We start from the raw sequence: 27,364 nt of genomic DNA on the forward strand, positions 1-27,364 counted from the left end.
CAGTGCAGACCAAAGGCATGTCCCGCGTCAACACGATGCTCACATGTTATCACACATGAACTTGAAATAGTGAAAAGATTTCATTGGTGTTATTACAGGACCTGTGAAATATATATTTGGTCTATATTACTGAGTATGTCATTGTGGATATAACACAAGTGTACTTTAATACCAGTCAGTAGAAATACTGTATCAAAGTGCTGAGAAGTTGAAGAAACATAGCAACAAAAAATAAATCTACAGTCTGAATTTTAATAAACTAAAATGTGATCTGCAATCTGTCAACTGTAATGACTGCACAAAAGTACTTTTCTTTTAAAAAATGTGCATGCGCTTTGTACATCTGCTTTGCCATATTTGTGTGATTTGCTGACCTAATGTAACATTTTATCACATGTCAAAGAGAAGTACATAGACTAGGTACTGTAACATATTTTGTTTCCATTTCATTAAATAATTCCATTGATAGGACATTCATACATGAAGGCAAGAAAGGATGGGTGATGTGAAATATTAGAAAAATCAACCCTCGCTAACACAAAATGGATGAGGTTTATATCAACTATACAGAAACACCTTACGGATTTCACCTTACTTTCTGTAATGACATTGAGTAAACCACTGCTATTTTGTACCTGTATAAGGCTTTCGATGGATGGGGTGAAGATACCAAACTATGTACTTTGTTTGTATGGCAGCAGAAAGCAAGTATTAGAAAATAAACTCCTGTACATCGCTGAGCAAGATACTTTAGTTATCACAATAAAACAAAACTCTGCTATGTCATTAGCATGGAACAACCAAAGAATTATAGAACCATGAGTCTGTATTTATGAAATCCATAAGATCTCCACTTTTCCATACAAGATATTCAACTGGTGAGTATCAAGTCATCGCTACTGCTGGAGACATTCATACAACTGTAAGCAAGGCATCTGTATAGATCACCATAGGAAGACTGCCTGCTTCGTCCTGCATACAACACAGAAAATATTCTACACACTGGATGACCAATGCTGATGGCCAGACATATATGTCCCCTTGCTGTGGTCAGTGACACAGGGGCTGACCTCCTCCTAAGTAAACATGCCTAATGAGTGACCACAGTATCATGCCAGCGCTGTAGAATTCACCGGCTGACTAGGAAATAGCCACTACAGCTACATGCTTGCTACACCAGTTGAATATTTCTTCCACATACATTTTCTGGCTCCTTTTAAATTAATATATGAAAATTTCTTGTCTTCTAACGAGCAATCAAAGACAGTTTCATGTCTTTTCTATTCTTTCCCTACATTGAGATGCTAAAAATGTTCAGTCAATGCTGTTTCATTGCTTGCTATCAGTGAGAAACTATCATCATTCACTACTCGTGATCATTCAGCTTTAATAGGTGGGTGGCTTTATTCTTTCTTATAATAACCCTGTGTGAAGCATCTTCACACAACACAAAGACTTATAAGAGACTGAAACACAAATACAGCAGAAACTGAGTTCACACCATTAGACATTGCACAATGACACAGCTTAGGTGAATACAAGTGAACATAAAGACATTTTGATAGCAACCCTGAATCGGCCACTTCTCCTGCATTGGAGCTATCTCCATGGCGAAATACACTTCAATCCTCACAAGTGATACTACAACTTACTCTCCATGACCTGGGATAGTCTTGCCCACGCCTTTTCAAACAAGTAGAGTCAATCAAATCTTGCAGGTAGGTGCTAAAGATGGTAAGAGATATATCTTGATGGCAAAAATAGATTACAATCAGCCATCTGAGCAAAGTTGTGCTGGCATGAAAACACACCGCACTGCAGATCACCATTAAACCAATATTACAAAACATTAAGATATGCGAAGCTACACAACGGTGAAATTCAGCGTGTTCTCTGTTCTACATGGTGCATATCTTCAGAGTACGGCCGGCTGTCTGACATTTGTGTGTTGCTAGGTGATACAACATCATGAACATAAGAGAATCTCAGAGAAATGCTTGGGCCCTTTGGATACACTAGTTCACACACCATTTGTATGATATCCAAGACTGGTGCATACACAGAATGAAATTCCAAATGTCCTTTAAGCGACATATATCCCACTCACAACTAGAAGCACCCACACACCACATTGTCTTCTATGTAGTGTCCAATTCATAAGGTGAACATCCTATAAATAAGCAAATGACAAGCATGTGTACTTGTGCCAAATAAGTTCAAAATAAATCTTCAAGAGGTTATGCACCACAGAGACACATGAATCAAATTTTATGACTTTCAGTTCATTGTTCTGCTTCTACAAGCAGTATACCTATGAAGATCTGAGTTTGTTAGTGGGTACCAGTGAGGCAGCTGGGTAGCATTTCAATTACCATCCTGACATGTCTTTATTCTTTCCCCCAAGCTGGCGTATTAGACTATTAAAGACAAACCCACAAGACCAAACTGAAATAAACATACTGCATACTGCATCCCACTAGTTGCCTTTCCCCACTCATCACTGACTGCGATACAAGGAGTTTCCAATTTGAAGGCACTTTGCAATATTGCTGGGAGTGAAGAATAGATTGGCGCCAACACACAGTCCTGGAGGTGCAAGAGAGGATAGGACCAAGAGATTTTGAAGGAGAGAGGACAAGTCAAGGTCATTTATTAACCTTTGGTCACTCATCCACTAGGATTCTGAATAATCTATGTAATATATTTCATTCATAGCATCTTCCTCCCATTATCACTTGGATAACTTGGTTACTGCGGAGGCTGTAAAAACACTTCACAACAGTAGGTCTGTGAGCCAGATGTAAAAACAGGTATATACAGAATATACTTGCCTTTAATTACAGAAGAATCACTTTAAAGTAAAAACTACATAAATACAGACAGGTGGGAACAACAGGAAAGATACAAACTCTTAATATCATCAAGATGGAGCTTCACTCTCCATAACTGCTGGTCAAATCCTTAGCATTTTATTATTTACATCTCACTATTTTGTATCGTGAAGGGTGGTGCGACTACTCACAGCCATTTGGTGTTTGGGTTTACACTTCTTACAAATCACTCTTATTATGATGGGACTCAAATGGCAGGAAAACAAAGTAATATGTGTGTATGCGATATTAGCTTTAGCTTTCAGGTTACAGAAATACTTCCATCCTTCTTCTGATAATATGGGGCAGGTGGAGTTGGGTGGGATAGTGAAAAAAAAGAACATTTATTAAGTGTCGTAACCTTGAATTCATACACAGAGATCCTTAATGCTTGAAGAGTTCAGCATCATGGACCACAAACACACACAAGAATCAATTCAAAGTTTACATGGTGCTTGCCCCAAGCCATTGACATAACTCCACAGGAAAAAAAAAAAAAAAAATGGGTATCATTTCTGCCACTGTTTGTACAGTAGTATGGAAACGAGAAGGAGACATTCTACAAGGTGAGGGTGCATGTCGATGCAATTGTCTTTCATCTCTTCTACAGTTTGTTACAAATAGTAATCATGACAAAACTAGTTGCTCAAAAGCAAGATGGCTGCAAGAATCAATTACCTGCATAAATTGTTGTGAATATCAACTGTGTTAACACTCATCAACACATGCCTCTTTACCTCTACATGCATTTCACACTTGTCTACAGGTCAAGCCAATCACTTTTTTTTTTTGTACACATGATTGTTTGCAGTTTGTTGTACCGTTTGTTTGCAATAAGCATGGAACGCAAAGTGTCCTCAGTAAACTTACACCATAATTTAAAATCACCTCTGCAGCTACCAAGCAACAATACATAGGTTTACAGTGCTCTGTAAGAGCAGCATTAGTCAAAGTACTGACAAATTTTCCAAAGTTTCGTTCTACCTCTGTGGATGTGGGATGGGAATAAATGTGTTTCCTCTGCTTTGCATTTTTTTTTCACCCATGCTTCGAAACAAATATGAAGAGAAGAGTGCGTCTCTGTGAATGGATATTCACACCCAATCATGGTAAACGCATCTTCCCCACTGTGTCGCAAGAACACTGATAAATGCCACTCAGGAACACCATCACGGTTTCTTCCACTCTGTACCAAGGATCCTCAGACAAAGATGCGTGCACGAGTGCGTGTTCTCTGAAAACGAGAGGCGAAGGTCTCATTCATATTGCTTGCGTGATTGGACTTCCACTGTGAACACAATGCAACATGAGGTGATTTGGGGTGGCACTTCAAATAGACGGAATTTCACAAGTTTTTTTTTTTTTCACTCCTTGCTGCGAGAGACTAAAGACAGGGCACTGCCCCGTCCTCCCGTCTGCCCAGAATTAGTTCGGGAAATTATTAACAAGTAAATTTCCTCTGACGTCTGGTTGACACGCTCTCTCAGGCTTAGATACTGGTGATGTTCTATCAAGGTTGTTGCCTTGACAACCAAGGAAGCTGAATGGCAAACCCTTCTCCTGTGTCAGGTCAGAAGTGCATGCTCTGGCGTCGCCCACGAGAGGGGCCTGGAGAAGGGAAAGTTGAAAGGAAACACGGGTCAGGTCAAGGGCTGTAGGATAACACAGAGCACAACAAGGTATCATTTGACGCTTTCATTTCAAAATGTCCTAAATATGGTTTTAGACACCAGGCTCAAGTTTGATTCAAAGGAGTGAAATCAGACGGAATGGTGACATTTCATTCTGCCATAAATATGAAAGTTACTAAATTTTTCAGTTTTACATTGTTTGATACGACAGCAAAGTTAGTAGCAGCCATGTATGCAAATTGGAGTTGGCTAGGATGTCTTGAATTCACAAGTTTCTCAGTGACCTAAATACCTTTTTAAAAACTAAATGTCCCCATTTTTCAATTTTTTTTTTTTTTTTTTTTATGAAATCGCACAAAATGAAAACTGGGGTGGACAGACAGCCCATAATCATAACAGCACCGGCACCCATCTTATATCTACTAAATCAAATTTTTGTTGTATTTCAATAACTTAACAAAGAAGTCTCTTTGAGGGAAAGGGATGCAGTTTAATCTATTGACTAAACATGAAATTTGTGTATAAACCAAGAGGAGAGTTGTAAGTTTATGGCATCATCACTTCAGCTGTTTTGCATACATGGTTTACACCAATATTACTCTTTGGTGAATTCATAGGAAACTTTGAAAACTTCACATCTTCCATCTTGCTCAATTTTGATGGAACTGCTGTAATTTTCAGTCTGATTTTCCTCTACTCATTAAATTCATCTTGATCATGGTGTGGAATAACTGCATTTAATCATAAATCCTTAAAATCCCATTTGTATGGTTAAAGCTACTGATGATTTCTAACATGCCACACATATTTCTCATACCATCACATCAGATCATTCCCACCACCAGGCTATTGCCAAACAGTTGCACATGTTAAATCCAATTAGAATATTTTGTTTTTCTTATTTGTATTTTAGACTGTACCTATAAGGCAATGTCAAAATGTTACTAGGCATATGATGAGATGACAAAAACCAGAGACAAGATAGATAGTTAAATTTACATGCTTCTATTGAAACATCTTCCATGATGGCATGTCCTACAGAATCTAACTTCTGTATTCAGCAAAAAATCAGCAGTACTGCATTGAAATGTACCTCCACACCAACAGCCCCCTTGGCTGAGGGGTTGGTGAATAGATGTTCTCATAGAAGAGTTTCTATCATATATTGAAGTAACTGATTATTCAATTATGAGTAACATGCAGAATTAAATCATTTGCACAGACATCAAATAAAAACAAGGGGTTGGATAGGGGGTTGGAATGAGTTGAAGTACTGTAAATGCTAGGCCACAGGTTAGTGGATGTTAAACTGAGCATTATGTTTGGCACAGATGAAACATGGGATGTTATCTTAGTCTTCGGGAATGCACATAAATAGTACTGTCAAAACTGAATCATAACCTAATGAGCATGCAGATGAAGTATACAGCATTAACACATGATTACAATAGCTACTCATGGATACACATAACTGTCATCTATACCAATGGATACACATGGATGATATATGCGATGACACCATAATGCATACATACAGGAGGTCAGATGTATGAAATCAGACTGATAAAAGGGGGGAAAAAAATCTGCTGTGTTGCAATGCCCACCCATCTATAAATAAATCATTGTACTCCACTCAGAACCAATCCAATCATGTTCAAGTCACCAAGTAAATTATCCTTGAAAGACAAAATCACTTGGCTGTATCAATTCATGAAATCCTTATTTCTCTCTCTCTCTCACTCTCATAATGTTCTACTCATACACGCTGAATGTTCTCTACAATCTGTAAACTGTAGAGTTTACTTTAGATGAAGTTTGTAGTATGTGTCCTGAATAATTATGATATTGCTCAAATCATCATATTTAGTGAATTTTGACGAAGAAGAATATTGGACACTAGACACTGGATATTTACTCCATCAAAATTCTATTTCCATTTGTTTGAGAGACTTTGAAAATCAATGCTGGTCCTCAACAATCTATTACAAGTACCAGTCCACAGTGATTCGGATCTATTATTTCTGCCACATACAAATCTCCCTCCATACAAGATAATTTCCCAATGAAGGAATCAAAAGCACCACTTTCTTTGACATCGGCATCACTTTCGCCGATGCACCGTCAGAGCTTGGTCCTTGGCTGGCAAACCAATTGATGGTATGACGTCAGAGTCATTTTAGCCTGCCAGCCTGATGTTTAGTGTGATGCAATGCGAGGGGAGAGAGCACAGGTGCAGCTGGATGGATGATGACAGCTAAAGCGCTCACGTGACACCGAGAACATCCACACAATACATATGGGACGAGGGCGCTGACACCGGACGAGACCATCGGCTGCACCTCCGGTGTCACCTCTGGTGTTACTTCACGGTGTCCAGCAAGATGCAATAGGCAGCTGCTCATAAGCAGTTGCCAAAGACTTTATTCAGTGAGCACTACATCCAGAACAGCCAGCTGCTGAGGCCCTTAAAATGTAACACTACTTCGAGATAATTTCAATACTAGGTGTTGGGTCACTTATGAATATTCTAACTGATATCATACATCCTATTTTAATACCACAATTATGGAACTTAGCTATTAGCATTCATTATGTGATGAGAATCCTGTGTTAAAGCTGCTACTTTAGTCTATATTAAGGGGAGTAAACCAAAAAGGGTTGCTATGGGTGGAATATACTACCATTTATTTTACCTGAAGCATGGGTTTCACTATGGTTTACTCAGTGAAGAAGAAATTTACAGTAGTCATAAAGGTTATAAAATTGTGATATATATATAATGTAACTTAATATTATTACATGATATGGCCCGATGTTCTTCCGTTCATAGAATGGTTGGGGGAAAGTACAAAAACAAACACAAACCCCTCCCCCAACTGACGTTATGTAGGTATACAATGTCTTATAGAAGACTGCAAGTGTATTTATACATTTGCTCAAATGTTTATCCAATGAATAGGACTGATAGCTGGCAAAAGAATTTTCTCCTTTCAAGGGATATCTTTCAGTGTATTTGTTAAAAACTCCTTCTTTAGCATCTGTATAAATATGTAATTAAAATATGATATACTGTGATGATGAGAAAGTTTCAATCATTAGATCATGCTTCTTTTAATGTATGGACGAGAATGGCTGGGCTGAAGTGGATATTCTTATTTTGCTTTTTGTTTTGTTTGTTGCAGTATGTTCAGATGTTTTATCTGACCTTTGTGAAAAGGACCATCCAACATAGCAACATCACATATCTGAGAATATGTGGAAGTGGTATTGCATTTTGAAAGGTGCAGTCACTAGTAAAGTAAAAAGGAAAATCACTTCTTTAACATAACTTCATACCTGTGAATTCGGATCACTTCCAAGTAGATGAATCTTTCCAAGAGTTAACTCCAACTATCATTTTGCTAAAATCCATGTTTCTTGTGAAATGTACCATGTAGATGGCATTAACTTTTACATTTTCTGTCTCTGTCTATGTATGAGGTGGTACACAATTCCATTTACTGTAAGATTAGCTCACACCATCATCAAAATGAACATACAACTAGTATGAAATACAAAACATTGACTACAAGTTTACAAAATATGGACATAACAACAAGAGGGCGTATCAGAAGAGGGCTACGAAAAATCTTACAACAGGAAGTGATATCTGTATTTAATATGCATGATAGCTTGATAGAATAAAAAAAATTGTGGCAATTTGTGAAAAAGCTCTTTTTTAAAAAATACGACAAAGGCACAATACTGACTTTAATAACACATGGTCACATGGTTGGGATAAATCTTTAAACTTTAATGGATGATTGGCACATGGCTTGAAAGATATTTATGCTAGAGAACACTGCACAAGTTGTCAGGACCTGGTTCAACATTCTGCAGAACTACCAACCAACATCATCAGTTCATCGGTGTCAATTAACAATGCCACACAATGACAGAAGCAACTTCCATGAAATGAAGTTACTGCAGGAAAAAAAAAAAGAATGCTCGGAAACATGTTTTGCATGAAGTCAGCAAAACCAAAGCAAAAGGACGTTAAAAATTGAAGCTAAATCAGACAAACATAAGCAGAAATTTCTGACCTTTGCAATCAGCATGAGTATGCAGCGCAACATTCAGTAAGGGCCTTAGAATTCTATTTCAAATATTACAGATCTTCAAAGTCAAAGGATTTTACCTTCTGCATAAATTAATGGAAATTGTACTTTACACATGTTGTATGCAAACGGTGTGACCGTTTCTCTGATTATGATGTCATAGACACTTAGCACATGCAGCTGTTTGGGAGGTTCTCCAACCTGAGTAAGATGGCTTACTTACCATATTCAAACTTCTTTTTAAATATCTACAGTACCGTAAAAGTGGAAATTTTTGCGGTGCTGAAATCTTCGCCCATTTCACGCAACCAGAAGCTAGTGCGAAAATAAAAGCACATGAATATTTTTGTGTGCCATATGTTCCAGTAGTTGATGTCTTGATTCCTTGGAATTACAAACATGCAAAACTCTTCTTACCCAGCTAAGCGCGAAAAATTAGTCGCACGAAAATATCCACTTTTACAGTATTTGACTTCTGTGAACTTTTGCTACTCTCTTGCTTTGATTTTCCATATTGGCTTCAAGAAAAGCATTCTCAGTCTCATTAAAGAAAAAAACAACAACTGAGTAAATAAACGATAGACCTTGATACTATAGAGATAAGAAAAAAAAAAAATGGGGGAGTGGTTTTACTTAGGTCCAGAAATAGAAAATGAGATTTGCTTGGGAGCTCATGTGAACACTAATATCCTTTTCATAAATTAAATCCCATAAACAGAAAAAGGCTATTAAAGCAATGGAAAAGTGTAATTGACTGTAAGAATGAAAATTGACTGCTACAGCTTTATGCAGTACTGCTCATAAAAGCTGTTCGCTACATTCCACTATGTATCTCTCTATGTCTAACGCTACATGAAATATTTCTCGGAAGAAAAAATTAACTGCGTTAGTAAGATGAATCATGCTATGAAAAATATTCAAAAATGAATAAATATATATTAATGGTAATATATACTACATTTGACATGCTAACCTAAAATAAATACATAAAATATGAAATATAAAAAACAAGCAAGAAAAGGCCACTTGCAAAATGGAGTAAAGAAAATTCTTCACGCTGACTACATGCAAACTGACTGGAAATGGAAGGTATGGCATATATTAGAAGACCATTAAAAGAAACACTGCATTAGCTGAAAAACTATGAATTGTCCTGAAGCCTTTGAGAGAAAGAGGAATAAACAAGACTGAATGATTGAGCTATGAAATGAGTTGTAATTCTGATAAGCTGCTGCATCATTAATGCTAGTCACAGTAGTTGTGACAAGAAAATGCCTCAGTCGAACTGGTATATGAATATGTACACATTTGCAGCATAAGGGTATATACTATATCATTTGATCACACAATCAAACATTTGACAGGGTGTGAAAAGTAAGGCACTATTTAAAGAAATGGAGCAATCTCTAATCAAGAGGAAGTCACCATTTTTCCATATTGGAAATGAACTGAAAATTTGGATTACTGCAAGGTTTGTGCAAACGTGGCTACTGAACTGGGGTATGACATGTGAATGGAGCTAGTGAAAACATGCAATGCTAGAAATCATAGCGACAGCCTTTCAATCTCTTCTGAAAGGGAAAGATGAAGAATAGTATGAGGGGATGAAATGGGAGGAGCCAGGAATAGGAAACCAGAAGCCCATGATACTGGTGGCTGGAGCAGAGACTAGGGCTAGAGATGCAGATAGGGGGTTTGACTGGCACTGGGTACGCTTTGTTAGGATTCATTTCTCGCTGCTATGAAAGATGGGACGAGGCACAGTACCTGTGGTTTACAAAAGAAATCTGTTTTGATCTCCCCCTCGTTTCCTCTGTCAGAAAATTGAGATAAAGATAACACAAAAAAGAGATACTCACAGTGGCACAGTAAAACACATTCAACAAGCAAAGTGTGGTATAGAAAGCAGTGTCTGCGTGTTATAAAGTGCACGGCAGACAGTAAAGTTTGATTTCACATACAATGCATACTGGTGAGGACGCCACACTTAAAAGACACCATGCATTTTGACATATTTCCTTCCATACATATTGGAAGCAGTTCTGATGGCTATAAGTTGATGCACCTGTAAAGAATGATACTGTTGTAAAAATATTTCAAACATAATGTTCCCTACAGTGGATACTACACCACTCAAGAGTTCATTTAGACAGTTCCTGCAATTTGATGCTAGGCACCCATCCCTCTACCACACACACCCGATAAATATTGCTTTTCATCACATCACGCATATATATGTTCAATTCCATCCCTATACGTAAAAGGCAGAAATGAATCTAGGGTAGCCATGCATTTCAGCCACTTTTTTAGTTCCCAAGAAAAGAAATTTTGTGTACACCACCACTGGTTTCAATCTCCTACATAGTTAGAGGTGAATTGTCCAAGTCCAAGGTGTAGACGTTTGAATCATTTGATTATCATGCAATGGTGTATCAGAGTGTCACAGCGCAGAACAGAATACAAAGATGCAAAAGAGATGTGAACTCGGCTTGCCATGCTGCAGCACAGAGAAACTGTTGGTACAAACAGCATACCAAAGACAAACATGCAGAGTACATTGCCAAGATGCAACACGTAACATGCAGGAACAATAAAGGCTCATGCACAAACTTGCAGCACACTTCAAAGAATTACTTTCATTTCAAAAATGTGTATATATGAGTGAGTCATACACTAACCAAAAGATGCTTATTACTGCAATCTGCTTTGACAAATAAATTTCTCTCATGCCTATCACAACGGAAACACTATACAATTTCATCTATGCTCTGATCTATTATATATTTCATCTCTCAATAAATCCCTTCCTCTCTTAATATTCAGGTTAAAGTAGCAGCAACCAAACTACACAAAGAAGTAAACTGTCCTCATCTACCAACATTTCTAGTAATAGGATGAAGCCCCATTTTTCAGATCTCAATCCTGCTTCTATGCCAATCAAATGATAAATTGGCACATGAGGTGAACCAAGTTCAATTTGACTCATGAGAGAAAATTGACTGAGTCAAACTCATGTGTGGTGTAAATGAAGCTTTCATTATCTTGCCTTTTACTGTACCATGTAACTTATCACTTTTACAAGACCAAACCTCAATATGGCTGACATTCTTAATCAAATATTGAAGTAATGTAGAACAAAATGTATTTATTGCTGCAGCAGTCCTACAATAAATGCACACAAAGTGTACACAGGCAGTTTCATTAGTACCTTTAAAATCAACTTGAGGCTTTTCTTTTTTATTTTCTTTAGGGGCAGAGGGCTGATTTCGTACCAAAGATATCAGGAATATTCCAACAATTCGAGAATATATGACCGGAAATCAAAAAGGTATATTTTTACATGGTATTATGAATGTCAGCATTGTTGTTTATCTACAGCCTGAAAAGAAGGTATATAAGAATCAAGTGCCTCTGCTTAAGACAAACTAGCCTGATATCAAGCTACAAGTTTTAACAGTGATACTCTGTTGTTACTTATAACTGCATTTACCCACTCTGGTTTAAAATACTTGTGAACAACATGCAGCATTCCATTCAATAGCACTAATGCCTACAAAAACAACAACAGCATTTGTGTTCTTCTTTCAAGCATTGCTACAAGAAAGCTAAATATGCACACTGCAAATGAACATAAACAAAATGAAGCCACAAGCTGTATTTCAGGCACTGAGTTCCAATTTGCCTGCAACATAAATTCCATCACATTTAATTGCTTCCCCATGGAGAAAAGTAACTTTTGCCTGAAATAGCTCATAATGATGTAACATGTTAATGAGATCCCCCGTGACTAATAATACTTTTACTTTGTAATGTCTCAATCATAAAACTAGGCTTTAAAAAACAAACATATAAATGCTCTCCTGGGACTAAGGCACTGAAAGGTTAATCACATATGCTGAAGGACATGTAAATATAACTGAATCCAAGATGATAAAATACACTCTACCTCAGAGCACAACAAGATATAGCTTCAACCCAGTCTTGTTCACATCACAGAGACTTATACAAGGCTTATTACTGAATATGTACGCAAGCAAGGAATAAACTTCAGACCGAAAGGGAAAAACACACATACTTGTATGTGCTATTAAAGGACAAGTTCACCTTCATTAACATAAGGATTGAGAGAATGTAGCAATATTAGTAGAACACATCATTGAAAGATTGAGGAGAATCAGACAATCCGTTCAAAAGTTATGAATTTTTTAAGTTTTTGTGCAGTCACCGCTGGATGAGAAGACTACTGCAGTGTATGATGTCACATGCGTACAACAATATAAGGAAAATATAAAGAGAATTTCACAAAATTTCATCTTTTGAAAAAAGTACACATTCCCTTGATTCGTTACTGACATATGTTATGGGTAATATTATTCCCATTGCCTTTAGAAAGAGGGAAGTCAAGTGCTCTTTTATTATGAAAAAAAAGTAGAAATATGTTGAATTTTCTTTACATTTTCTTTATACTGTTGTACTCATATGACATCACGAGCATTAGTAGTCTCTTCATCCAGCGGTTCCAACACAAAAATTTAAAAAATTCATAACTTTTGCATCGATTGTCCAATTTTCCTAAAACTTTCACTGATGTGTTCTACTAATATTGCTGCATTCTCTCAATCCTTATATTAATGAAGGTGAACTTGTCCTTTAAGTGGGCTATATCTGGAATATGAACGCCCACACTCAAACTATGATGCCCCACAGCATGACAGGTATAAGGGGTTAGTACATATCCCTGATCAAAAATAGATATCAAGTTTGGGAACTACTCTTTCCATATATGTAGCACAACAAAGTTCCAGCACTCGGGCATCACACACAATGACATTAAGCCTTGGAATTGTATTTTATTGAACACTCTGCATAATAACTTTGATACTTTTCACTCGTAAGCTCTACAAATCAATGAAATTCTTGTATGAAGCTGTTTTTATTGCATCTGACTGACAAATTGCCCTACATCGGTGGTCCAGTGGATGTGATCAGGAGGTTGTTGGTTCAAGTCCAGCCCAAGTATGTATGCCCATGATTTTTTTTTATCATTGCTCCTACTAAAACAGTGATTAATTCAGTGCTTATATACATCGATGTGGGGCAATTTGTCAATCCGTTGCAACTCAATTTTTTTTTTTTGTAAGTCAGTAGCAACAATGAATCCATTTGAACACTTTGGAGCATGGAAATAGATAAAGGCTGCTTGCCTAGAATGTTGCACATCACGTAAAAAGGCAACATGGCTTCCAACGACCTTCAACAAATCTGCACAATAATTGCAACTCATAATAACTTCAGCTACGGTGGCAAGAACTGGGTAGCAACCGATCAACTCTGAGAATCGACATAGTTAAAATGGCAAGTGGAAACAATGAAACTTACAATAATAACAATATATGAGAAAGTGACCTCTAATTCATTAAAAATACTTTCAAACACTTCACAAATCCATCATTCCCCCTACCACAAACTCTTGTTTGAATTTACATATTGATCTGTTTGCAAGAATTGGTCTTCAAATTATTACCACCAATAAGATCTGCTGAAAAAGTAAGTGATATTGTTTTTTTTTTTTCTCTCCACTTGCTTCTTTTTCTTCAAGGTTAACCCAATCAGAATAGGCTGTATTATGAAATTTTCTTCCTCCATACTGTTACGAAATTCAATGAGAAGTCACCATGAATAATGTGAAATAAAGCATCTTGGTTTAAGAATGGTTGTTTTCATTTGTGTACTAATATAGCAAATCAACTGTGTATTTTGCAGCTGCTAGTGGCTGGTCTGAAAAGTCAGTGTTTCCTAAATAGTGTATACTGATGAAGAGTGGTAGTGACATTTGAAAGAAACAGAATAAACCAAACATTTACTACAAAAATATGTTGAAGATAATTACATGTATCAAATAAAACAAATTTCATTCTAACCTTGATGCACAGTGCTCTCAAATGCAAATGTATAATCAGTTTAAAGAGCATTTGCAGATTCATAGTGCATAACACCTTACACTGAAGCTCAGCTAAAACATCCATAGATACAGAGGTATATCATGATTTTATATTAATGCATTCACTTTGCTCGAGGGATGCTGGATGTTAATTGGGGAAGGTAGGCGTGGCAGGTGATGTTCTTACCTGTGCTAGGCACTGTGGATGAGCGGATGCCTGGATCGCGGGACAACTCGCATTCAGGTAGATCCATCAGAGATTGAACTGGAAGACAGACAGTAGGACAGACAATGAAGTCAATTCTCTCACTTTACCTGTCTGTCTATCCCTATCTATCCATCTACCTTTCTATCTATCTATCTACCTTTCTATCCATCTTATCTATCTATCTATCTATCTATCTATCTATCTATCTATCTATCTACCTTTCTATCCATCTTATCTATCTATCTATCTATCTATCTATCTATCCATCTATCTATCTATCTATCTATCTATCTATCTATCTATCTATCTATCTATCTATCTATCTATCTATCTATCTCCCTACCTATCACTCTATCTACTATTATCGCCCTCTCTTTGTGTACATAAATATATAATTATATATAAGGCTCAAAATTAGTGGTCGCCCGGCGGCCCTGGGCCAGTAACAATTGATGTCAGCCCATCAAATTTCCAAAAAAGTTATCTTTTGGTGGCCAAATTGGGCACCTGAAATTCACAATGAAATTTTCCTTTTATTTTAGGCAACTGTATGTCTTTTTCGGGCCACCAAAATTTCCGATTCAGATTTAATTGGCCCATTTGGGCCACCAGAAAAAAATTTAGTGTCAAGCCCTGTTATGTAATATATTTGTCCTTCTCTTTCTCTTGTCTGTATCTATTCATCTACACTGTAAATCTATCAATCTATTTCTTTATATTTTCCCTTAATCTCTCATTATCTTCCACCATCACTCTCTTTCTCTCTCACTCCCTTTATCTAAATATGTCACTCTCTTTCGATTTTCTCCATTTATCTATATCTATCAATCTACCTACCTATATATATATTTTCCCATAATCTCTCATTCTATTTTTCACCCTCTCTCTCTTAATATCTCTCTCCCTTGCTTCAGAAATGCTCCAGGGTAGGTAGATAAAATTGAGAAGCAGTATTAAAGTAGCCTCACCATCTCTTAGCGTGTGTATCCTGGGACCGAAGCAATTAAAGCAGGGATGTCTCATGGCTTTGGCTGCTGACAGACGGTTCTTGCCTTCAAACTATGAAACAACAGAATCGGAAGAGAGAAAAATGTCATTGTCCAGAAGCATTTGATGCTTGGTTTATGGTGAATATATAAATAAAATCCAACTCACAAGGGAAAAAGTTGTTATCTCAACTTGTGCTGGAACAAAAATATCCTCTAATATTTTCTGGTTTGTACTTTGCAATTAACCCTGTAAAACTGATTCAGGGAAATGGAACTCAAAATTTATGACCTTTTGCTTCAGTCATATATACCAAGAATGCTGATACAATTTGTCACAGATGTCCTCAATATGATTCCATACTAATCCTCTCTCTGATATACCTCACGTCATGAAGCCAGAGGTAAAGTTTGCCTCTTTTATTTATAGAACATTGCCATCTTTTCTCACACAATTATGACTTTGACATCAAAATCTAAATAAAACTACACAAAGTGCAGGATACATTCATTTTTTGTTAGAGGTGTCGCTGTCCCTTACAGCAGTTTCCATTGCTCAATCTTTTGATAAAGGGCCCCATATAAATCTCATGGGATGCATGGTGTAATGTGCATCATCTCCTACCTTGAGGAGGTCCTCGAGGAGGTCCTGTCCCTGGAGATCCAGCCGAGGGGCGTGGTTGACCACCGGCTCCTTGGGGTAGTTGGGGAAGCCGTAGGAGATGAAGTCCTCGTTGCTGGTGATACCCGGCCACGTCGCCTCGATGGGCGTGCCCAGGAACTTGAAGATGAGGTGGAGTTCGTCCTCCACAGTGGAGCCGGGGAAGAGGGGTCGGCCAGCCGCCATCTCGTAGAATATACAACCAACACCCCTGCCACAGACACACAACATACCATTGTTTTACGGCATCTTCTCCAATGCAACAGATACATATGTCAACCATTTTGTCAATAATAACAAGGAAAAGTAGAAATTATGCGGTGCGTAATATATGTCCCCGCCGGAAGTAGCATTAAGTAGCAAAATGTACAATATAGGTAAAAAATCAAGGTCAAAGGTCAAAGAAGTCAAAGGTCAAAATTCTGTGTAGAAGTTTTGAAGCCCTCACCTAGTGCATCACATAAAGCAAACGGAATCAAAATCGGGTTAGAAATGGCGAAGGAGTAGCATTTTGTAGCCAATGTACAATATAAGTCAAAAATCAAGGTCAAAGGTCAAAGAAGTCAAAGGTCAAAATTCTGTGAAGAAGTTTGAAAGCTCTCACCTAGTGCCATCACATAAAGCAAACGGAATCGAAATCGGGTTAGAAATGGCGAAGGAGTAGCATTTTGTAGCAAGATGTACAATACAGGTCAAAAATTAAGGTCAAAGGTCAAAGAAGACAAAGGTCAAAATTCTGTGTAGAAGTTTGGAAGCCTTCACCTAGTGCCATCACATAAAGCAAACGGAATCGAAATCGGGTGAGAAATGGCGAAGGAGTAGCATTTTGTAGCAAAATGTACAATATAGGTCAAAGATCAAGGTCAAAGGTCACAACTGAAATTCTGTGTACAAGTTTCAAAGCTCCCATGTAGTGCTATCATATAAAGCAAACAGAATCAAAATTGGCTCATAAATGACAGAGAAGTAGTAAATTGAACATTTTGATCACACACGGATGCACACACAGACGGACGGACGAACAGACAGACGGACGGACGCACAGACACACACGCGTACGGAGCCCGTTTCATAGTCCCCTGCTCGAACTCGTTCGGCGGGGACAAATATTGAACAATCTACAGGTCTATGTCCTTCTAAAAAACAAGGCATTAGCAATATTGTGTCTCGCCCACTTGCGAAAATAACCACCTATACAAGAATGTGAATGCAACATTTGTTTCCTGGTAAACTGCTTCCCACATTTGTAGCAAATATTACATGAATGTTTCTGGAGGTTCGCTCTCAACTGGAATGACTTTCCACATCTATTACATGTATACGCCATGTTGCCATAAAATAAATGGGCTCCTTTGTTGCCTAAGAGGTAGTGCCTGCCTGTAAAACCTGTGAAAAACTGAAACCAACAAATAAGCAACTTTAGACAACATCAAAATCAGGTGCAAAATAGTGACTTTTAATAAATTTGCATAAATGTGCATGAGTTATGTTTGCCTAAATCTACATCAGTAATGCTCACACATGCTCACACAATTCTGTGCACAAGTTAGGAAGCCTTCACCAAGAGTCTTGAAAGTAAACTTTAATGCATGACCTCAAATGACCTTTGACCTTATCATGTGACCTCTTACAGCACCATAACACGCAGGTGCCCCCAGTGCATCCATCACCCAAGTTTGATTGCCATTGTAGCAACATGTGTCGAGTTACGTGTGATACGAGAGTCTTGCAAGTCAACTTTAACACATGACCTCAAATGACCTTTGACCTTATCCTGTGACCTCCAACGGCACCATAACATGAAGGTACCCCCAGTGCATCTATGACCCAAGTTAGGTTGTAATCCAAGCAACCTATGTGAAGTTATTTGTCAAAAGTGAGTCTTGCAGGTAAACTTTAACGTATGACCTCAAATGACCTTTGACCTTATCCTGTGACCTCCAACGGCACCATAACATGAAGGTACCCCAAGTGCATCTATGACCCAAGTTAGGTTGTAATCCAAGCAACCTATGTGAAGTTATTTGTCAAAAGAGAGTCTTGCAGGTAAACTTTAACGTATGACCTCAAATGACCTTTGACCTTATCCTGTGACCTCCAACGGCACCATAACATGAAGGTACCCCCAGTGCATCTATGACCCAAATTAGGTTGTAATCCAAGCAACCTATGTGAAGTTATTTGTCAAAAGAGAGTCTTGCAGGTAAACTTTAACGTATGACCTCAAATGACCTTTGACCTTATCCTGTGACCTCCAACGGCACCATAACATGAAGGTACCCCCAGTGCATCTATGACCCAAGTTAGGTTGTAATCCAAGCAACCTATGTGAAGTTATTTGTCAAAAGAGAGTCTTGCAGGTAAACTTTAACATAGAAAAGAGAGTCTTGCACATTCTCTTTAATATATGACCTCAAATGACCTTTGACATCATCACATGGCCTCCGACAACACCATAACATGAAGATACCCCTAGTGCTTCTATCACCCAAGTGTCGCTGCCATTGCTGTAACAGTTGCCAAGTTATGGATCATAAGAGAGTCTTGCAGGTAAACTTTAACATTTGTGACGGACGACGGACGACGGACGGACGACGGACAGACGACGGACGGACGCCATTTGGATCCCTTAGTCTCGCCTTCACCTCCGGTGGGCGAGACAAAAATTGATAGTGAATGACCAATTTACTGTCATTTATTTAATTCATTAAGGCAGTGGAAATGACACTGCTGTCTCCTATGCAACAGATACACAAGTCCACAATTTTGTCAAAAATAATTATTGAAAAATCAAGAGATGTCCTTTAAAAAAAAAAAAAAGATAGTGAATGAGCAATTTACTGTTATTTATTTATTTCAATAAAGCAGTGCAAAGGTGCTGCTGTCATTGCAAAAATATAGAATTAAATCAAGAGTTAGATGTCCCTTCCAAACACTCATGTAACAATTACTGCTATAAAGATGCAGCATGAAATCTTTACAGATGTAAAATTTAACAAAGAAATGGCTTGCAATGAGGATTTCCATCACGACAAACAGGCATCATACTTCATCTGGATTTGGGAAGCTGATTAATCATTTATTCTTGTAACTTTTGGAGGTCAGGTAGGGGGCTTGGAACAACTGTAAGGAAGCTGGCCTGACCTGGTAAAGATCAAAGAAAGATCAAAGTCATATATTACTAATATAGCGCTGACGATGAGGTCGTTGTACTTACCACATATCAATGGACGTAGAGTACTCTGTGCTGCCGAGGAGAACATCTGGCGGTCGATACCAGAGAGTTACTACTTCGTTGGAAAAGGTCTTACTAGGTACTGATTTTGCTCTGGCCAGACCTGTTAGTTGATAAAGTCACAAGAGATTGAAGAGTCAGGGTTATACATGATATTCCAGAATGTCAAGGGCATCAAAATATTTGATGCAGGCTGTACAGCAGCCACAGAGATTCTTCTCCATGTTCATGATGAATTAGAATGGTGACTTTTAACAGTACAACATTGCACAGACATACTGAGATACTATGGGGACTTCTATGAACTTCACATAATCTGTACCACAAGTCCATCCCACAAAAAATTCCTACAATGCACATCAGACCACATTCACTCCCTTGTAAGAATAAAGAACCAAATCAACTCTTACATACTACTAAGAGGGGCAGATTAGCCCTTCTTCAATCTGCCAAGAAGAGAGTAACTTTGCAAAAATATGAGTTGCTTATGAAATATATGTCCATCATAGCAATCTACATGATAGCAATTTCCTTCATTCCACATCTACCATTTTCTCTCACCTAATTCAACTGAAGTGGCACAAGTTATATAGACGATTCACATGTTAATCCCTGGACTTCTTGAGTTACACCAAGGTCGTGACAAGAATAAGACCAAGTGTTTACACTCTTAAGGATATAGTCATCTAATAAATGGATTTTGGATAAGAAAGAAGACGTTTAAAGGCTTCCTCATTTCCATGAAGGACTTTCCTGGAGGCAATATGACGGGCAGCTTGATAACATCAAAGCTTTGCTCATAATCCCACCCTCAAAACAGACAATACCATTCAAACCCAATCATCCATGACAATGTCTCCACAGAATAAACCAGCTGCTGTTGATCAGGTTGGAAATACTTCATGAATACTAGCTGGAAACAGTCATTTTGTTGTTTGTTTCTCTATAAAGGTAAAAAAAAAAAAAAAAAAGGAAGCCTGCAGGCTTTTCAAGGGATGGTCCATTCATCTCTCCACCTCCAATCTGTTTGTCTGACTCGTTTTCTATGACTGCATAGGCAAACGAACACGAGTAATGCAGGATCCCTGCTTGGTTTTTACCTGAAGGTCTGATATCAGACACGCGATCATGTTTACACTTTGTCCCATTCTCTTTCTCGCCGCCCGCCGCAAGTGGTTTTAACAGAAATTTGCATACGCTGACATTTAGACTGTTTACAATCTCAGCGCTAGTCACAGTTCAACCCTCTTTGCTTATCCAGTTCACTTTTTTTTTCTCATCAAAATAATTGCTTTCTGCGTTTTACCACCACCGTTAATCTCTTTCCCCATTCTCCTTCATTACGGTCTGTCAGGGACAAGTATGTTTTTGACCTTCCACATTTCTCTTGGTCAATGTATAATCTCTCCCTCCCCCCCCCCCCCTATCTCTATCTATCAATCTATGTCTCTTTAACAGCATGCCTTCTTTCAAGACTTTTTTAAATTCCTTTTTTTTTCTACTAGTACCTTCCCCCCCCCTTTCTGTCTCACACATTTGATTGCTACATATCCTCCCTATCATTCAAACAGAATCTTAATAATTTCAACAATCTTCACATTCCTAGCCATTGCCTCTCAAAACCATTTGACAATTTTGATCAACTGCTGTCATAGCACTAGGTTCAAATGGAATTCAGGTCACACACACAGAAAAAGTTGCTCATTCACACTTTGCCTGCAATGGTTCAAGTACAGTACTCCTTTTATTTTCATCACCACCCTTAGTACTCATTTTATATATCCTCTACTGCAATCACTGGTAAGTACGTCACTATGTTACAAAAAGGGCTTCTTCACCCTTTGTGCGCTTTTAGTGCAACTTGGAATAGAAAACCCTACAGTGTTGTACACACTGTTGAAACTCTGTAGCAGTGATTCTCCCAACTTACTGACTTTTGAGTACACTAGAACACCACAAGCCTTTATAGTATGTATCACCTGTTACTATTCTATATCAGCAACTTGAACCCCCCCCCCTCCCCCCCCCCCCCCAAAAAAAAAGAGAAAAGAAAAATGCAAGAAAAGCCCACATTTTCAAAATCCTGACACAGAAGCTAGCATTATTTATTCACAGACTGCATGCAAATGTGTAAATATTATTCCACTGAGATCTCAAACTTTGATTATCATCACGAATAGTGGTGACCAGCTTGCTCATTCTATGATTCGGTTTCAGCTTAAAATGTTTGAAAACACATCAACTTACCATCACAAATGTCTACATTCTTATCGACACTGAAAAAAAAAAAAAAACCCAACAACACCACATGAGTAGTTAAGAAAGTAGGCCAATTTTAACATTGCATAACAACCAATGAATGAAGGAATGTACACACAGTAACATTGTCGGTGTGTTTGCACATCAAATAAAAATCAGCCACGCCAATTTAGAGTCTATAAAGTTTGTACCAGTGGCACTGTCAGGTTGGAAGGTGCTGGTGATGTTTCACATGTGAAGGGAAACTTGTCCGGTGGAGGATCAGCTTCCTTGATGTATGTGTACACTTACCAAAGTCTGCCAGCTTGAGTTCCCCTTTCTCATTGATCAAGAGGTTCTGAGGTTTGAGGTCTCGGTGTAGGACCTGGCGCTTGTGGCAGTAGGCCAGGCCTCGCAGTAATTGAAATAAGAAAAGCTGGTGAAGCAAAAAAGAGAGATAGAAGGTATGGGTCAATCTACATTACACTAGTTTCTCAGAAAAACCCTATATTTTCTAAATAGAGATCATTAAAGTTGCACGCATTTCATATCCTCGGGTGAGTACAAGGGCTTCATCAAAATTTCTTTTGTAGTATTAATATTGGTATTGGGTTGTAAACTTGATCTCCTCTACATTATGGTGTCATTATTTTAACTAAAAAAAAAAAAAATTTTAAAATGTTAAAAATCAAAACCAAAGTGGTGCTATTTTACCTGATATTTGGAACAATCCTTACAAATTTACCCACTTTGATCAAATAAGCTTTTTATTTCATGAATATTGATTGTTTTGTTTTTATTTGTGCTGAAATCTTAGAACATGATAGCGCCCTTCTGGTTCTCAGATGACGATATGTAATGATGAACAGTTTTGGTGGATTGTTGTACATCAGAAAGGGTCCAGGCTACATCTTGGGTATGTAAACCTTGTACAGTATTCCTTTAGTACATACAGCATCTGCTGCGCCACTCCAGACCATATAACTGTCTACAGCATGTTCCTCTAATGCCATTCTTCAAATATACACTATAGCAATGTTGGCCAATGCCCCCTCCCCTCACCTCCCCGCCCCTCCCCATCCTCCCCCACCCCTCCCCATCCCTCCCCTCCCCACCCCACCTCACCTAGAATACAAAACACTTCACTCTTGGTCCAAATACTTCCCCTTCCCATCCGGACATTTGATCCAAATCAACATCCTTTCTCTTTGAAATCTCAGAAACACAGAATCTCACAAACATATCACGACAAGTGTAGCAAAGACAGATGAATTTCCAGGCTCAGAGTGTACATAAAAAAAACCCTGCCTTACTGCTCCGCTGCAGCAGCATAGCATACAGAGATGCAAATCAACATGCACAGTTGAGTGAAGGAGATTTCATACTGCAAATCCACGGCCTAGGACAATGCATCGCATATGCTATACTTTGGACATCAAGTATGCATGAAATTACAGGAGATATTCATCATTCTGTGAAAAGCACAAAAGAGTTGGATCCCTTTTTCTTTGAAAGGATAAAGCATTAATGGATGATTCTTAAGCGTAAATACTGAATACCACACAAGGATTACACTGAAGTGATGAAACTGGAAAAAAAAAAAAAACCAACAACACCAAAACCAAACAAAAAAACTGAATATACAGTGTAATCACAGATGCCCTGAAAACAACGCTACAGATGCATTCTTTTTCTTTCAAACAGACGAAGTTCTTTGTTTTCCAGAACTCATAATCTTAATAACAATCTTGATAATTGATATTTGAAAGTCCAATCTTCATACGAGATTATTCAAATCAAGTTAATCAAATCCCTATTCGGAAAATTTATGGCCTTTACGATCTTGTTGCAAAGTAATACCAATAATGTAGAGAGTACTGACTTTAAAGCACTTGAAAGTACCAAGAGTGACCCAAAACAGAGAAAAATAATGCATGTAGACTCAAATTCACAGTCCATGTGTTCAAAGAGGGCTCATTCCATGCAGTATGTAAATTGCGCCTCATCAAAATAGCTGTCATTCAATTTCATTTCAAATTCATTTCAATACATGGTTTGAGAACTAGCTGTCCGTATATGCTGACTTGTTGTATTTAGAAACAGATAGCATAAATACAGTGTACACAATGGGAGAAAGTGTTATGCCAACTAAAGCATCTACACTTACATTGTAGGTCTATTTTCCTGCCCATTGTATCAAAACTAATCATGGACTTTCAGCGACACCACAGCCCAGCAATAGGACTCTCAGCTTGATTGTTAGAAGGCTTGGATCTAATTTATCATTTGACTATTCATGGTATCAAGCTTGGGCCTCAACTCCTTTAATTGCACTCTGCACACACCATTGAATACAAGGTCTGGAAGGCAACTAATTACTCCAGTAACTGACGCTGTTACAGAGGAAAAATACCATCACACCAACTCCAGCTAATTACAGGCATTAGGCCTGTTCATACCAACCTAAAATTAACAGTTTTAGATTAAACTTTTGCAATGTGATGCAAAAAAAAAGGCAAATTATTGTGTGCAGGCACCAAAAAAAAAAATAAATAAAAAATAACACTGAAGAAATTGTAAACTTTTGCAATACACATAGCTATGTGAAAATTGGTTCATTTTGATTTTTCTTGAAACCCTTGCAATAATTTGCTTCACACAATTTTTAATCCTATGATGCATCCAATTACACTAGGTTTGCACACTAGGGTGTCAGACATTGCACTTCAGTCATAATTAAGTCATCCATTGTTCACAGCTTGAAAGCACTTTGCCTGCATCTGAATGAGTTTTTGGAGAGCAATGTGTGAACAGTGGCAAATAAAATTATAATTTGTGTGTGAATGGGTCTATTGGAAAGTCATGCCAAATACAGTCAGCAGTGTAACGTTAATAATAACAGTACATGGAAAGCATCAAATGTTTTGTTAAACAACAGTCCATTCACCATCTGCAACAACGTGAAAAATTCTCAGAAATGAAAATGCTCTTTCCTAATATTCATCTACACAGTTTTGCAAATATTTTTGCCTAACTTCATAAAAATTGATCGGGGTGTTTGAAAGTCACATTACCACAAAAGATCAACAGTACTAATTTTCTAATCCAACTGAATATTTTTGAAATTATCATTATTGTGATATTTCCATTGTTACTTTTTTTTTAACTTTACCAAATTTGAAGAAATGTATTTTGCTCTTCCTTTTGTGAAAGCATAATCAAATGAAGAAAAGCAAAATGTCGAAAGAAATGATGAAACAGAAGCTACCATTACTCCATGTTGTTATGCGAGCGTAAACTCACCTTAACATTGTTCATGTTCATTATATTTCCACAATCATCCATGTACTGTTTCAAGTCCTTTTCCTGCAAGCAACAAAATAGACATGCACATAAAGTGAGATAAGTACATAGCAAACAACAGAAATGCTGCAAATTAAAAGAGACAAAGATATATCCCCACCCCTGAAAAAAAAAGAAAGAAAGAAAGATGCAGGTCCAGTAAGAAGCCAATAAGTCTCAACAACTCCAATTACATTTGTAAAATTCAGATTGACACCTATGATTTTTCACAACAATTCAAATCATACAAAAAAACAGTAACAACAACAAAAAACCCCAAACCATAACAATTTCCCCAATATGATCGACCATTCACATTTTATGCAATAGTGGACAACATTCCATGAGCATAAATGACTGAATCTGGAAGAGTCCATCAACATTTACATTGTCAGCATGGCACTTATGAAGCTAAACAAAGAAGTGAAAGTAATATATCAATGACCACCTAATACACACAGAAGAGGTAAAGCATATATATCAGAAATCCCACGATGTACAGGCTGGGACAATAAATGGAAATTTTTCCTCCATTTCATTTTCTGTGTACTGTCTACAAAGCAGACCTAGTGTGCGAGTTAAAGAGAGATAATAGGCCAAGGAGAAATCTGGATAATTCATCAAATCAACAACCAGAGATCACTGGTAATTCGACTTTCTCATTATCAGTACAAGTTTGCTGCGAGGTTTACTGATTTACCGTTTCAGCAATTTCATTCAAAATTCACTCTTGAGGGATACTGTATGCGAACTTGTTGCCATGTTTCCTGGCTAGATCTGCACAACAATGTTTGTCAGTCTCAGTTTTGATCAAAACATATCAAGTTGCTTATTTTGGGGGTTTGCTTGTGTTTCCACTGGCTGATGATGATCTATGGATTATGGCTGCGATGGGGCAAATAGGGACATAATACAGATACAGAAGACTGGAAGAGCGGTGACTTTCTTACCAAGTATTCAAAGACTAACGTGAGAGACTTCTCGGTGTGCACAATGTCATGGAGAGTCACAATGTTGTTGTGCTTCAGGCCCTTGAGGAGAGACACTGGAAGAGAGAGGCGGAATGACAGAACGTTTAAATGTGGACTGCATAGGGAGGAGATGCAGATGGAGAGAGGGAGAATGAAGGAATGAACGAATGACAGTATGAACAAGAAGAAATAAAGATTATATTGAAAAGCGATAGAAAGAAAAACCTTAAAGCTATTGAATGAGAACAGATGCAGTATCATGCAAAAACTGGATGATGCATTAGCACTGCAATTTTAGTATCTTTTGATACAATGTCACATATAGCAATTTCTTAACTGTTGCTAGTGAAATCAAGTTACCTAAATTAGTACCAATAAGTCCCTTTTGCCTGAAATGGCTTAAAATTGTCAGAATTTGACAACTTTCTCTTTCATCGATGAATTCAAGTCAGGCTATGTATTTTGGTATACACATGAAATTACAAAAATAGTAGTACACGCCTCTCATGGTTGACACAAGCAACCTTTACTATGATTTCCTGGCAGCTTCCAAACACTTTCAGTTTTGCTGAGCAGCAGGGAAACCAAAAATATAGGTTAACCCTGAAATGAAACATCCTCTCTGATGGGTTCAGGAGGTATGACTACGTCCAAGCCAAATCTGAGGGATTACAACACCTTCCCCTCTTTCGGGGGTTGATAAAAATGATATCGAATATGTGTCATGACAGGTTCCATCTGCAGATCAGAACATGTGCTGCTGAGGCCTGAATACAACTGTTCAATCCTGGACAATTCATTAGACCCTTATCTAATTACCTCCATAGACCCCTGGCAAAGTCATTGATTCATACTCACTCTCCCACTCACTCAGTACCAAAGGTCAAGAGGTCACATCCACTTCAGAAACAAGATCTATAGGCACTACAAACTTGTCAAAGTGAAACATCTATCTTACTGAAACTTTTGCAATAAAAACTGCAGCTACAACTCATTAAATAGTTAGGAGACTTAAAAGTAAAGTGTAAACTGTTGACCTTTTTCTTTAAAAAAAAAAGAAAGAATGTTGTAGATCTCTGCCTATGGCACAAGCTCATTTAAAGAACTTTAATTGCCATGTGGGTAAATTTATTTCACCCCAAAATAACTGGAATACTCAAAGTAAAGTATAAAATCAGGTTGCT

At 37.7% G+C, this 27,364-nt stretch overlaps 1 protein-coding gene across 1 annotated transcript in view; it reads right to left on the bottom strand.

Annotated features, from left to right (window-relative positions):
• Nucleotides 1–4,073: 4,073 nt before the first annotated feature.
• LOC140246056 (cyclin-dependent kinase 17-like) overlaps nt 4,074–27,364 on the bottom strand; it is a 96,391-nt gene continuing 73,100 nt past the window's right edge. Inside the window, exons 7-14 of the mRNA XM_072325501.1 lie at nt 26,160–26,254; nt 25,171–25,233; nt 22,180–22,303; nt 19,612–19,732; nt 16,359–16,605; nt 15,716–15,806; nt 14,727–14,804; nt 4,074–4,478 (exon numbers count right to left, since the gene is read on the bottom strand). Of these exons, the coding sequence (XP_072181602.1) occupies nt 4,441–4,478; nt 14,727–14,804; nt 15,716–15,806; nt 16,359–16,605; nt 19,612–19,732; nt 22,180–22,303; nt 25,171–25,233; nt 26,160–26,254 (857 nt within the window). The 3' untranslated portion in view covers nt 4,074–4,440. The remainder of the gene's footprint in view (nt 4,479–14,726; nt 14,805–15,715; nt 15,807–16,358; nt 16,606–19,611; nt 19,733–22,179; nt 22,304–25,170; nt 25,234–26,159; nt 26,255–27,364) is intronic.

Source organism: Diadema setosum, chromosome 2 (genome assembly GCF_964275005.1).
Source record: "Diadema setosum chromosome 2, eeDiaSeto1, whole genome shotgun sequence".
In the NCBI taxonomy this organism is placed as follows: domain Eukaryota; kingdom Metazoa; phylum Echinodermata; class Echinoidea; order Diadematoida; family Diadematidae; genus Diadema; species Diadema setosum.